The 14,775-nt window shown below is 34.9% G+C and overlaps 1 protein-coding gene across 3 annotated transcripts in view; it reads right to left on the minus strand.

The window, feature by feature from the left end:
* The window catches only part of ULK4 (unc-51 like kinase 4), a 627,233-nt gene that overhangs the window by 571,212 nt on the left and 41,246 nt on the right, over window positions 1–14,775 (minus strand). Inside the window, exons 10-15 of one of the 3 annotated variants that reach the window (XM_051961226.1) lie at window positions 13,077–13,192; window positions 12,839–12,911; window positions 10,556–10,649; window positions 9,164–9,241; window positions 7,123–7,183; window positions 3,479–3,660 (exon numbers count right to left, since the gene is read on the minus strand). In XM_051961226.1, coding sequence (XP_051817186.1) covers window positions 3,479–3,660; window positions 7,123–7,183; window positions 9,164–9,241; window positions 10,556–10,649; window positions 12,839–12,911; window positions 13,077–13,192 — 604 coding nt within the window. Of the gene's footprint in view, window positions 1–3,478; window positions 3,661–7,122; window positions 7,184–9,163; window positions 9,269–10,555; window positions 10,650–12,838; window positions 12,912–13,076; window positions 13,193–14,775 lie in introns of all 3 variants that reach the window. The other 2 variants (XM_051961225.1, XM_051961224.1) reach the window with 2 other exon arrangements.

The following is a 14,775-nucleotide window of genomic DNA, read 5'->3' on the forward strand; positions in this document are numbered from 1 at the left end:
CTCTGAGATACCACTACACACCTGTCAGATTGGCTAAGATGACAGGAAAAAAAAATGATGAATGTTGGAGGGGAATGCGGGAAAACTGGGACACTAATGCATTGTTGGTGGAGTTGTGAACGAATCCAACCATTCTGGAGAGCAATCTGGAATTATACCCAAAAAATTATCAAATTGTGCATACCCTTTGATCCAGCAGTGTTTCTACTGGACTTATATCCCAAAGAAATACTAAAGAAGGGAAAGGGACCTGTATGTGCCAAAATGTTTGTAGCAGCCCTGTTTGTAGTGGCTAGAAACTGGAAAATGAATGGATGCCCATCAATTGGAGAATGGCTGGGTAAATTGTGGTATATGAATGTTATGGAATATTATTGTTCTGTAAGAAATGACCAGCAGGATGAATACAGAGAGGACTGGCGAGACTTACATGAACTGATGCTAAGTGAAATGAGCAGAACCAGGAGATCATTATACACTTCGACAACGATATTGTATGAGGACATATTTTGATGGAAGTGGATTTCTTTGACAAAGAGACCTGAGTTTCAATTGATAAATGACGGACAAAAGCAGCTACACCCAAAGAAAGAACACTGGGAAACGAATGTGAACTATCTGCATTTTTGTTTTTCTTCCTGGGTTATTTATACCTTCTGAATCCAATTCTCCCTATGCAACAAGAGAACTGTTCGGTTCTGCAAACATATATTGTATCTAGGATATACTGCAACATATCCAACATATAAAGGACTGCTTGCCATCTAGGGGAGGGGGTGGAGGGAGGGAGGGAAAAAAAAATCGGAACAGAAACGAGTGTCAATATAAAGTAATTATTAAATAAAAACTTAAAAAAAAAAAAAAAAGAAGAAGCTTCTCTCACAATGACAACAAAAATCAAGAAATCTTTCGGAATTAACCAAACAAGGAATACACAGGAACTATACAAGAACTATAAAACTATAATGAAAGAAGACCTATACAAATGCAAGGACTTTCAGTGTTTATGAATAGAATGAATTAATGTTAGAAAAAAGACAAAACATATCAAGAGAATTTCCATGTTTAATACCCATTAAACTACCAAGATTTCTGCGTATAAAACTAGATAACAACTTTATCTGGAAAAACAATGGGAAGGAATATTAAAGGTCATGTAAAAAAGAAAAGCTGACTAATGAAGGAAGGTTGGCTCTCCCAAACTACAAAGGGATTGTTAATATCAAAACTCTCTGGCACTAAAGAAAAAATGGAGAAGTTCATCAATGGGATAGAACAGATATAGCTAATGTTAAACCAAATCTATTCAAAAGATGAGCATGAGATAAATCTTTAAAAAATAACAACTGAGGAAAGGATCAGTATTCAATATGTACTTTGGCAAAAGTGGTAGGCAATTTGATGGAAAAAGGATTGGATCCTCAATTTAGTCATGACTGCAGCAAATTTCAGCTGAATGAGAAGCTCAAATAAAAGAACTCTTGAAAAGATAGAAGAAAAATATAATCAAGTATTTATCTCAACTGTGGAAAGGATTCTGTTCCCTTTTTTTACTTTTTCTGCTTTTTTTTTTAATTTAACAAGTAATTATTTCTAACAAAGGGATATACTACACTAGAAAAATTATCATATAAGAAAAAATATAGTTAAATGAAAAATATTTGTAGGAAATATAGGAAACATAACTAAAAAACTGACATCCAAAACATATAAGGAACTGTTGAAAAATCCCAATTATGTTCCAGTTAACAACACAAAAATATCTAGTGATATGAAGATAGTTTTTAAAAGGACAAACATAAATTTTAATAATTACTTGAAAAATTGTCCAACTTTACTTATAACCACAGTTGCAATTAAAATAATCTTTGAGGGGGATGGAGGCAAGATGAAGGAGTATAGGCAGGGACTCATCTGAACTCTCCCAAATTCCCCTCCAAACAACTTTAAAATAACACTTCAAAATGAATTCTGGAGCAACAGAACCAACAAATGTACGGAGTGAAACAGTTGACCTGCCCAGGACAACTTACAAGGTCTATGTAAGGGGGGTGAGAGTGGAGCACAGTCTAGCACAGGCAGCATCCAGCAAGCCAGCAGCAGGCCATGGGGGCGACTGACTGCAGAGGCAGCTAGCCTCTAGCTGCTAGCACTAGATGCAGGATTCTGTTACATTGCTCCCAACTAGTTCTAGATCACAGTCCCAGGACAAGGAAAATAATTAGAAACAGGGACCCAAGTCACAGTCAAAGAATGGAAAATAGTGTTTCACTCAGACCAGAGCACAGGCCAGGAGAACACTGACCATATCTCTCCTTACATCATACCACCTATGATGAAAAATACTATCTACCTCCAGAGAAAGAACTGATGGAATCTGAATGCAAATTGAAGCATATATTTTTTTCACTTTGTTTTTTGAAGAGTTTTTTTTTGTCTGTGTTTTCCTTTGTAACATGATTAATATAGAAATATGTTTTGCATGACTCCATGTATAACTTGTAGCAAATTACGTGGAGGAAGGAAGGAAGGAAGGGGAAAAAAAGAGAATTAGGAACTCAAATTATATATATATATGATGTTTTGACATGTAACTGAAAAAAATAAAATGCTTCAAAATTAATTAATTAAAAAAAAACAATTTTGATGTACTAGTTGAAGCTCATCATAGGCATACTCATTAAAAGTGATGAAATTTAATATCATCTGAGCTGTGGAGAAACAGATGCACTTACTCTTTGCTGAAAGAATTGCAAATTTGTGGATTTTTTTTTTGTCCAGCAATCTGGCAGGACACAGTACAAATTACAAAAATAGTCACTCTTCTACTCAATAATTACATTGTTGGCAGCCTATCCTGAAAGTGGTATTCAAAGGGGGAAAAACCTAGCTATTTAAAATTCTTGATACAATATTACATTATTGCAAAAAAACAACCGGAAGCAACGAAGTATCCAATACTATGGGAATGTTTTTTTTTTTTTTAAATCATAGAAATGTAATACAATTATGCAATTAAGATAAAAGAGATATGGGGAACAAATAAATCTGAAAATATCTTTAAAAGCACAACTAGAAGCACAACAGTCTATATTAACTGCAATAACACAAAGAAAAGTAAATGAGAAAAAATGTACAAAGAATCCTGAATATAACCTAAAGGAAAGCTTTATTTGAAAAGGGGGCTTCAGTGTTTACACACTGAAATTGGTGATGACAGGAATGTATATGGGGAATACTGTATAGTTGCAGAGATGCACATATACAAATATGTACATTGTGAATAAACCCGGAAGCTTGTTTTTACTCTCTGACTGATGATTTCTCATCAGTGACAGAATTTCCATCTTTCTATAGAGCCCCCTGCCTTCCCTCTAGCTTCTAAAGTGAACTCTTATCACACCGACCCCTTAAGAGTAACAGAGCGCTTGTGCTGGATGGCCACGTGGCCATGTTCCTCCCCGCCAATCGCGCTTACCAGCTGTGAGTGGATCAGCTTTGTGGCTACCTCCTTGTGGTTGGCGACAGTGCACAGATAGCAGAGCAGATTGAGTTTAGCCCTCAGGGCTGCTGTGTTCTTTTCAGTGGTGTCCAGCTGGGAACAGACTTGTTGTAAAAAGTCATGCCAATCGTGTTCCTTTAAAAACATTAACTTCTCAGCTAAAAAAAAGGGGGGAAGGGGCAAGAGCTGTTTTACAAGCACACGACCTTTCATCATGAAAAGCAATTTCATAAAAAGAAAGAGACTGACTTCAAAATCTTTTCTATTTCACATTATTCATTTAAAAAAAAAACATCCAAAGCAAAAGCTCAATAGACTGGCATATTATTAAGAAAGGATTAACTGTTGGATGTCAAAGAGAAGATCCATAAACTATGGATAAAAAATCCATAACTAATATACCAAAATAAAAGCCCTCCACAAGCCTTACACCATTACAACCCAAAATGAAAACACACAATGTTAGTTATGCACAATGGAACTCTAGCAAGCATGCTTAATCTCTCTCAGTAAAATGAAAACAAACAGCATCTCCTTCACGAGTTATTGAGAGCATGAAATGAGATAACATAAAGATCTTTACAAACTTAAAGAGATCTATAAATGTGCATTATTATTACTATTATTTTAACTCTCTTTAAATCCCTCATCTTTTTCTTATGCAACTCCCATTCCCTTCATTTGAACTCTATACATAAAAGAAAAAGACAGATGTCTAAAGGACCTTATCCTAGGTGGTTCAGTGAATAAAGCAGTGGACCTAGAAACAAGAAAATTTGACTTCAAATTCATACACCCATGAAACTAAGGCAGATGTTAAGTTACTTGACCAGGATAACATAACTGGTAACATTTGTATGATTATAATTATGTAATCATTATTATTATCCTAAAACCTAATTATTATTATTATTATTCTAAAAAACCTAAAACAAATAATTCTAAGTACTAAGTTTAAAAAAAAATCATATGCATGGTAGAGTGGTCTACAATCTAAAAGAGTGAATGTCTATCAGTGACACAATCAAATTTGAAATATTGACTTAGAAAATAGCTAAAAGCAAAATCATATTAATTCAGAAAGGATTCTAATTTTTTTTCTTTTCCCCCTTTCAGTAAGAATCTCTCATGGAAGTATCATCCATAAATTGGAAGTGTTTTTCAAACCTGATCTTTTAGATTTGGATATGGTACTGTTGTTGTTCATCCTACATTCTCCAAGAAGAACAATGATATATGGGATGATGTTGTGACACGTATGTGAAACCGGATTTCAACAAGGTCAAGTTGCACAAAATCACAACAAAACCAAGTCAGTAGTTTGGGATGCAGTGGATGACCTTGCTTCCCTCATCTCCATTTAACTTGTATCGAATTTGCATGCATTTTATGCTTGCTAATATGAATTTTGTATTCTCAATATCTAGTACAATGCCTGGCACATAGTGGGTTCTTAATAAATGCGTGCTCGTAAACTGAAGAGCTTTCTCTATTCCCCTCTGCACTCCCCCCGCCCCATCTCCCTGCTCTGCTGTTTGAAGTATAAAAGAAGGCAGTCAAATCAATAAATTACAAAGTGTACAAGTTTGGAGGAGAATAGATATGCTTTAGTTTGGCAACCTTAAAGCACTATATAAATGCCAGTTATTATTATGATTATTAACCTTTAGTCCCCAGGCCTCCAGTATGATAATGACTTTATTGCTTGAGCCTTCTCCTGCCTAATTCAAGTCATGCTTATAGGGCAAGACAGGGGTGTGATGGTAAATGTTTAACAACCAAATCTTCCAGAAAAGAGCATCTATGCACACACACTTTGGAATTCCATCTTTATTATTAACACTTCCTAAAGTCTAGGCAGTCAATAAAAAAAATAATAAATCAAGCCCTCATTTGTAGCGACTCATGTTTTCTGGGGGCAAATGTTCACACTGAAAATGTCAGAGCTGGCTCCAGCCACCCACAGGACACCCACCTTTCTCCAACCCCAGAACAGGTGACCCTGTCCAAGAGTGTCACAGATTCTGGCGGGTCCTACCAAGCTGGGAAGGCTTTGAGTAAAAGCTCTGGACAAGTACTCCTCAAACACGATACTCCATCTCCCAACTCTGCACCTAAGCCCTGGTTGTCCCCATGCCCAGAGAAGCCTCCTTCCTGCCCTCCTATCCCTTAGCTTCTAGTATCCTCCCCAACCTCATGCAAATGCCTTCTTTTTCCAGTGTGCTCTCTAGCCCTCCCTCTGAGATCACCTAGCATAGATTTTCTAAGCAGAGTTGTTTGCATATGTCTCCTCCATTAGAACATGAGTTCTCTAAGGGATCACGTTTTTGCCTTTCCTCATATCCCCATCACTCAACACAGTGCCTGGAACATAGCAGGAGGCAATTAAATGCGTGCTGACGGAATGACCGACAATCAAGGGCCAGAACTGGTAAGCGCTAAGATGTTCATTATCTGTGATGATTATTTTTTACCACAATAGTACAGGAAGTCATCTGCCAAGGAATAGAAGAACTTGGATCTGATTCAATGGAGAAAAGTACCCACGTCAATGAATTGACGGATCTTTTCAACTAGTAAAATAAAATGCACAAAGCTTCTTCATGACCAAAGAGTCTGACCCTTCCTCTACATGCCCCACAAACAGGTAATGAGCAGGATTTGGTCATCAGGCTGCAAATGGCCAATCCGTCCTCTAGTGTTCTCATTTCCTTTAGAAGATCTTTTAAAACTCTTAGTGAATTTCTTCTAGTTTTCCATTTGTCTCCAACTAGGTTTTTGGTGGAAGGTTTGTTTGTAGTTATTGTGAAGTGAGTCTTCTGAATCTGTGTCATGGATGGCCTTAGAGCCATAATAATTTTCTGTCATTGGTATCTTTTTTTGTTTATTCATTTTTTCTAGCCTTCCTTCCTGAATTAGGAATTTGTGTCAGTTCCAAATTTATACACACATTTGGAGGCTTTGTTTGGTCCTCATCTATATTATCTAAGGTCTTTTTAAAGCTTTCTATGGGCAATGAACATTGTGTTCTTCAAGGCTCTGAGAGGTAGCTCAGGCTTAAGTATCCTAAGCAGGCTGGTCTAAGCATTCTACTTCCTGCCTTCTCAATTTGAGCTCTGTAGACCCCATCCCTTTAAAAACTCAAGGTTGCAACGTGACAGGGTTGGGTGTTCTGAAGAACAACAACAACAAAAACAAGCTTATGATCACATAAGCACAAGAGTTAGGATTCAAAAGCAGACATCCTGGACAAGTCCATTGCTCTGCCTAAAATACTATGTTGATTCCTTCCCTAGGAGGATTTACTATCACCTGATTCCAAAACAGGAGCAATTCTCTGTTTCATGCAGGGATTACCCTCTTATATAGAATGTGAAATGGTCTAAGGCACTTAGTTGGTAAGATGATTAGGTTGGCTCCAAAAGGGAGTAATTTAGTTTTCTATGTATGTGCTATTTTTCCTAGTAATCCATAATGTTGACAGATTATTAACCAATCAAGGTTTGGATGCATATATTCATAATTAGCAAAATAGGATAGTTGTTCACATAGAAAATGCTGCCATATTAAAATGTATCTAAAAGGATATTACTAGTTTGGAAGCTATTCCAGGAACATACCTGTATATGCTGGTAAGTGTAGCATTTTCATATCAAATCTAATGGGTGGTTGTTTCATTATCTGTGTTAAAAAAAAAAAAAAAGTTCCATTCAAGATTGTATCAGATATCAAATAGGTAATAATGTAAAGCATTCATTACAGATAAAAACAAAAACTTTACATATTAATTTAAATTCTTTGGTAACTGACAAATTTGATAGAATGGAAGTTCCTTAAAAGCACACCTTCCTCTACTTTTGTATCTGTATATTCAGTGCCCAGGAATAGGCCTCATTCATGGCATATGATTAACAAATGTTTTCTGACTGAATGACTGATTCAAAGACCTACTATGTGCAATACAACATTCTAAGCAATTTAGAAGACATAAATAAGACTCAGTGGATGTCATCAAGAAAATTAAAGTCTATGCCTGCAGTTAAACTGAGCTCCCAGGACCACAGGATCATTTATTTAGAGGCAGGAGGGACCTTGGAGACCCCCAAGTACAACTCCCTCATTTTTCAGATGCAGAAACTGGGACCCACAGAGGTATGATTTTCTGCCACATAAAACAAGGTTGTCTCCATTGTTAAAATTTCAAAGAATCTTCTATCATTTTCAAATATACATGGGGAACAATTTGAAGGAAAAGGATGGTTAAGGCAGTTTCTCCTCTACCAAATAAAATTCTTTTTTTTTCCTCAACAGTGAAACAAACAATAAGAACAATGGTACCTTGGATTCTCTACATCTTTCACTCAACTGTGTTATGGTAACATGATTTCTACTGTGAAGTATGGCTTGAGAAAACCTGCTTCTTCCTGTCCAAAGATAGGAGAAGGGAGCAAGGGATTCATGGTATCCTCAATGATTCTTTTGAATTCTCTTTAAAAATGTTATATAAAACACAAAAAAGTGGTGATTGGTAAATAGGAATTTAAAAAATTTTTAAAAACTAACTAACCGTGTAATCCCCTAAGGCTATACATGATGAATTGCCAAATTAATTATACCAATAATGATTCAAAAGTCATTGTTATAGGAGTTTCTCAGAAACATGAAAGAAACAAGCAAAAAAAATTGATGGACAGAAATAATAATACAACAGATTTATAGACACTGTATTTCATATATAAAATTAAAGACCCCAAAGCTCTTTTTCTCATAACTATGAGGTACATAATACAACTATAATACTAGCAGCAACAGCTATAACACCCATTTATAGGAAACAGATTTTTGAGAGGCTAAATGACTTGCTCTTGGTCACACAAGTGACGCTCAAGTGTGTGAGAGACAGAAACGAACTCAAATCTCCTGATTTCAATATTTTTACTCCTTCTACTATATCAGGCGGAGGGAAAGAGGATTTTCCAGGTAGGAAAGAGAAATAGAGGTTAAAGAGTTAATGGAACTAGAAATGGAATTTAGAAACAAATCTTGAAAAATTAAGAAAGAGATACAGGAAAAGGAAAAGAAATGACCAGAAATTAAATGCAGATGAAGATGAGCAAAAAAAACAGGAGGTAAACAGGAAAAGTCAACAGAGAAAAAGTAGAATCTCTAGGAGCTGGACCAGAAGAGGAACAAAGATAGGGCATGTGACACATAACAGATGTTCAACAAATGTTGTTAATTGATTGATGGATGATGGAGGGAAAAATCATGGAAGGAAAGATGAATGGAAAATGACTAGATCTGAATCTAAAAAAGAGAAGCCAGAGCAAAAAGACTTTGATATACAGACTGGAAAGAAGGAAAAAATGAAAGCAGATAAAAAAACAGAGCAAGGAAATTTACCGGAGAAACAATGAGGGGTGCAAAGTATCAGAATGGTAGCGTATGTGTCAAGAAGATTAGATACATTAGAAGAATAAAGGACAACAAACAAATTAGGAGGGGAGGAAGAGATGGGGTTAGAGGGAAAATCGGGAATGGAAGAAAAACACTAGAGAAATGCCACCAGAAGGCTGTTCACACAGAAGTCAAAACATACTTTGCCCAAAAATGTATTGCAGGTTTCAGAACTCGCACTATGATTTTTACATTTTTTCATACCTTTGGGTTATCAATTATTGGGGTAACAATGAGATCAGCATCAGTATAGATGAGCTCCTTCATTCTGGACTCCATGTCCTGCTGAGATAAATATGAATTTTTCACCTGAAAAAAAGAACCAATACTCAACTATCTTTTCTTTGACACATTATTCAAATGGCCAAGTGAATCTGTAATCTCATTGCTTCAGGACTTTCCTCTAATTTGACAAATGAAAAGCTTTTTAAAAGATGTCCCTAAGAATGTCACCTCAGGTAATATTAGGTTAATGCAAGTTTATAACAAACTTAATACTTTTTTTCCACTTTCTGCAAATGATGTTTTCTTTTGCTGGCATCCCATAACACTGAGAAGATAAAGATCAAGCTTCAATGGAAGTGGATCCATTCCTAAATCCATTTCAAAGGCCTATAGAGAAAACTGGATTTTCCACTGATGGTACACTAATATAGCACAGTCACCCAGCTAGATTTTCTCAGTCAGCTCTTTCCCTTTAAGTCAATGAGGGTAGCAATTTCAAAATTAGCCACAATGCTAACACCAATCCCGCCAGGAAGGGAAACTTCTCACATTACTAGGACTCCAAAAAGAAAACTACCACTACCAGCTCTAAGAGGACCACCTGGTTTCTGGTACCAGCTTTTTCATGTTCCCTTTCTGGTTTCAGCTCCCTCCTCCAAGGTTCCTTCAAGTTTCAATATTCTATGACCATGACACACTTAAGTGTTTGGATATACTCTAGTGAGCTGAATTTTATTTGTTATTCATTCCTGACTTAAAATATAGGGGCTTGTCTTTATAAGACAAACCTGGGCTGTGATTGCTAGTGAAGACACACTGTTTTCACACAGTGATCTTCTCATATACCTCCTCTCACTGACTGCAACAGGCTACACTTCTATTACCATCTGGTTGAATGGATTGAACCTTAGAATAGAAGAAAAATCTTCTATGACTCTGCTGCATGTTATTTCAGAGATCATACTATTGTGGTTAGATAGGATAACTTTTATTTCCATGATACAAGCTGTAAGTAAAGTAGATTTTACTAACTCTATTTTTACATTGAGTTGCTTTTAAAAATCCATTTTATGAGTTAGTAGATTTTTAATAAGAAAAAATTAACAAATTTCCATAACTGATACTGATAACTATTATAACCATAATTGTGAAATAAAGATACAATTAACCTACAACTTTGAAAAACATACTAGTCCACTCTTCTTCCACAAGAACAAGGAATGCTACTTAATTTCACAATCTGTACCAAAAGATAACTATTGGAAACCAATACAAATAGTTCTAAAAGTCATTCCCTATTACTTTACCTAGATTTCGTGTTTCTATGCTTAAAAAAAAAAAAAAAAGTTCCTTTCCCTTATTTACACTCACCTCTGTTGAAGAAATTTGCAGGGCTGGTTTATGGATTCCAATATCAGAATGGCCCAATCCCACCGCAGTGCTGGTTCTAGGAGTGGGGCGAGAACTGAAAGGAAACAACAATCCCAAATATTAAATTAGATTTCCTAATGCTGACAATGTATTTTTAAAACAGTTCAGAACCCAAATTCATTAAACATCATTCTCTAGATTTATTGGACTCCAACCGTAGGACAAAGTTAACTTAAGAGCTTTATGAATGGTACATCTTTAGTTGGATCAATCTGCTGATCTGAATTACTGAATTGTTACATCTATCATACGTGTGGTGTACACAGAGAAAGAAGGAAAGATGGAGAAAGAGAGAGAGGGAGGAAGGGAAAGGAAGAGAGAGGGAGAGGGAAGGGAGGGGAAGAGAAAGAGAGGGGGAGAAGAGAGAGAGAGAAAGAGAGAAAAAGAGAACTAAAGACAGTGGGAATCAACAATAAACTGAGGCTCTTTAACTTCATCCATCTGGCTTTATCCAATTTGTTGGCCTGTCACTTTTTCCTTGGAAACATAGTGGTCATAAAACCCCAGTCTCCACTCAGGAAGGATCTCAGAGGTTCTAATTCAATAGCAGCTAAATAAGCATCTCTTTTTATCTGGCCAATGGAGGTGCCAAGAAGCTACCACCATGTCACCCCTCAGCCATGCCATTCATTCAAACAATCCACACTTTTCAGGATCTCACTGAGCCCAAATGTGCCTCCCTGTTCCTTCTGCCCCCTGTGCCCAGTTCTGCCCTCTAGGGGCAAATAAAACAAGCTGAATCCCCCTTGTGGATGACAATTCTTCTCACACTCCCCCCCAAACTCTCAAGACCAACCTTCATACTTCACGAGATCGCTCACGTTTACGCTGCTTCTAAAAGGTGTCAGTGGCTCCCCAGTGATTATCAAACAATCTGCTTCACATTTCACTCTCTGACCTGGTCCTATTCAACCAAGCCAAAGTTATTTTATTCGTATTTACCTAATTTTTTTTTCAAATGGCTTTGAATGATTATACTTGTATAATCTGTATCAGAATGCTTGATCTCAGGGAGAAGAGAGTTAGTAAGGAAAGGAGGGAAAGAGAAAAAGTTTCAAACTCAAAATCTTACAAATAATGAATGCTGAAACTATCTTTACATGCAATTGGAAAAATAAAATATTCTCAACTAGTTTTAGAGTCTTTGAAAGGTGTGTAAAACTCCTGCCTACAGTGAATTCCCCCTCATCAATCTCTAACTACTAACATCATTATTCTCTTTCAAGGAACAGTATAAAATATATAACAAATTCTATGAAAAATTCTATAAATCATCTGTAAGGCTTTTGGTGATGATATTTGGGACATTTATAAGTTCTCTCTTATGCACTTAATACTTTTCAATTATTATATTATATTATAATAATTATATTTATTATAGTATTTATTATTAGACTTTATTATATATTATATTATAAAATTATATATTATATTATGTATTGTTATTTATTATTTATATATTTTTACATATTATTTCAATATGTATATAATTATATAATTATATTTATTATAGTATTTATTATTAGACTTTATTATATATATTATAAAATTATATATTATATTATGCATTGTTATTTATTATTCATATATTTTTACATATTATTTCAATATGTATATAATTATATTATATTACATCATTATATAATATTATATATTATAATAAATTTTCATATTATGGAGATGTGTGCATATATACATCTGTAGATAGCATCATTCTCTGACTAGACTATCAACCTCTCTAAGACAAGAACTGTTTGCTGTTTTTCACCTCTGTATTCCCAGCACTGGGCCTTGCCCACATTAAGTATATGTTGTGAATTGGTAGATGAATAGTTGTGAATTAATGGATAAAGACAAAATTAAATCTCACCATACTCCTTAGCCACATATAGAAATATAAACCAACACATGAAAAAAAAAAAAAAAACCCACAACTTAAGTCTTTTACGCATGGCCCATGTCTATAGAAAAGCAACTTCTGTAGCCTTAAATCAATGTCTTACAAATAGGGCAAATGATTTCATTTGGCAAAAACAAACCAAAAAAAACATAGATTTTAATTAGGTTTACTTAAAATTTTGAACATAAAATTAGAGGTACAGGAATTAAGTTCATGTATAAGCCTCAAAACAGTTTTTATATGGAGTACTGAGTCACCATGAATCATAAAGAAGCATATTTGGTTTTCCATTTAATTCTTTTCTGCTTTTTCATTTTACATACCTGAGAAGAAATATAGATTCGTTCAGTTGACCACTTCCAAGGGCACTCTTGGGCCGCAATTCTGCTGGATTTTCTGTGACAAGAAATCAATCTATTATTAATATCCATAAGGAAACAACAACAACAGAACATCGTGAACAAAGTACCTTGCTGTGATTTAAAGGCCATTCTATCTCAGAAATGAGGTACAATTAGCAGTAGCAATCTTAAATGAGTTTACTGCCATAAAAAAGCTTACCTAGTTTAAATGATTTGTTAAATTGATGGCTGATTTTGAACCCTGTAGTCTGTACATTCTCTTTGATTTTCAACAGCTCCTCACGTTCTTCAGATAAGGAACACTCCATGATTTTTCTGTTTGTCAGTAAAAGAAACCAGTTTATCATCCATGATAAAAACTATTTTTAGAACTGTCTATATAGAGAACCAGTTTGAGAAAGGACATATGTGGCCGCCTAATCATGAGCAAGTCCCATTTCTTCTCTGAGCCTCTGTTTCCTCATCTGGAAGCTTTGATCTTCAATTAGCCAAGGAATTCCTAAGGTCTAATTCTATGATGCTATATGATTATACTCAATATCTTAACAAAATGATGAATTAAGTTGAGAGGAACCTTGTTAAAGATTGTAAATTACTTAAAGAAAGTATTTTAATTGAAGAAAGTTACTATATATATATGCATATATCTGTGTACCTATATGTGTGTGTATTCCTTTGTTCCTTGTTCATCCTTTGTTTCCTTGGGATCAGTGATGTCATGAAGGTGATGAATTGCATATGAATTGGCTTTAAGTAAGCAGAGACAAAGTCATCAGTCTCACTCTTTCTTTCAGAGTCAGGTGTGTGTGTGTGTGTGTGTGTGTGTGTGTATTTGTTTGTTTATTTACTGACAGGGTGCTTCTCTATATAGAGATGTTGAGATCTAGGGATGAGTGTCTGTGTACATACATGCATATATGTATATAACTAACAACATGCATATATATATATATATATATATATATGTATACAATACACACATTCTCTCTCTCTGAACAACATCAATAATAAGGTACCCGTGGTAAGTTCTAAATGTCTCTTTAAGAAATCACACATTATAGAGGCAGCTAGATGGCAAAGTGGAAAATAGTCAGGAGGACCTGAGTTCAAATTCAATCTTAAGACATTTAATACTTATTAGCTGTGTGACATCCTATTGCCTCTCAAAAAAAAAAAAAAAAGAAAAGAAAAAAAAAGAAATCACACATATTGTGATCACTAGAATATTCTTTATTATAAAATATCCAAAAGTCAAAGAATGATAAATCATAGCTCTAGAGCAAGAAAGGGCCTCTTGTAGCCATCTAATCTAAACCTTTCATTTTTATAAATTAGGAAACTGAGGTCTAGAGAAGGGAAACGATTTGCCCAAAGTTCACAGAGCTACTAAGTACCAAAATACAATAATGATTCCTTTCTTCATTCTAATTTTTTTAATCAAGTCCTAATAATAAGGAACACAAAAATTATCTAAATTCACAATGGGATAAAAGCAAGGCTAAAATGGTTCCCACTATCCAAGTACAATGTTCTAACCATAATAAATGTTCTAACCATACTGAAATCAATTAAATATGGAATACTTTTAACACAGAAAAGTAAAAACAAATCTCAATGACTTATACTCCTATCAGAACATTTTTAAACATAAGAAATACCATTCTCCAATTACATCAAAGAAATACTTCTACGAAATGCTTAATTTATTAAAAAAAAAAAAACCAAAATCTCAATCATATAAACAGCTCAAAACCTAAGGAAAAATTAATCCTTGAAAATACCCAATCCCAAAATATCTTTATGCCAAACTAAACATAACCTAAAAGGATTCTTTCTACCTTGCTCTTCCTTTTTTTTCTCCTCTACTGAAATGGACAGTACATGACAAGATAATTCAG

The sequence above is a fragment of the Antechinus flavipes genome, chromosome 5 (genome assembly GCF_016432865.1).
Source record: "Antechinus flavipes isolate AdamAnt ecotype Samford, QLD, Australia chromosome 5, AdamAnt_v2, whole genome shotgun sequence".
Classification (NCBI taxonomy): domain Eukaryota; kingdom Metazoa; phylum Chordata; class Mammalia; order Dasyuromorphia; family Dasyuridae; genus Antechinus; species Antechinus flavipes.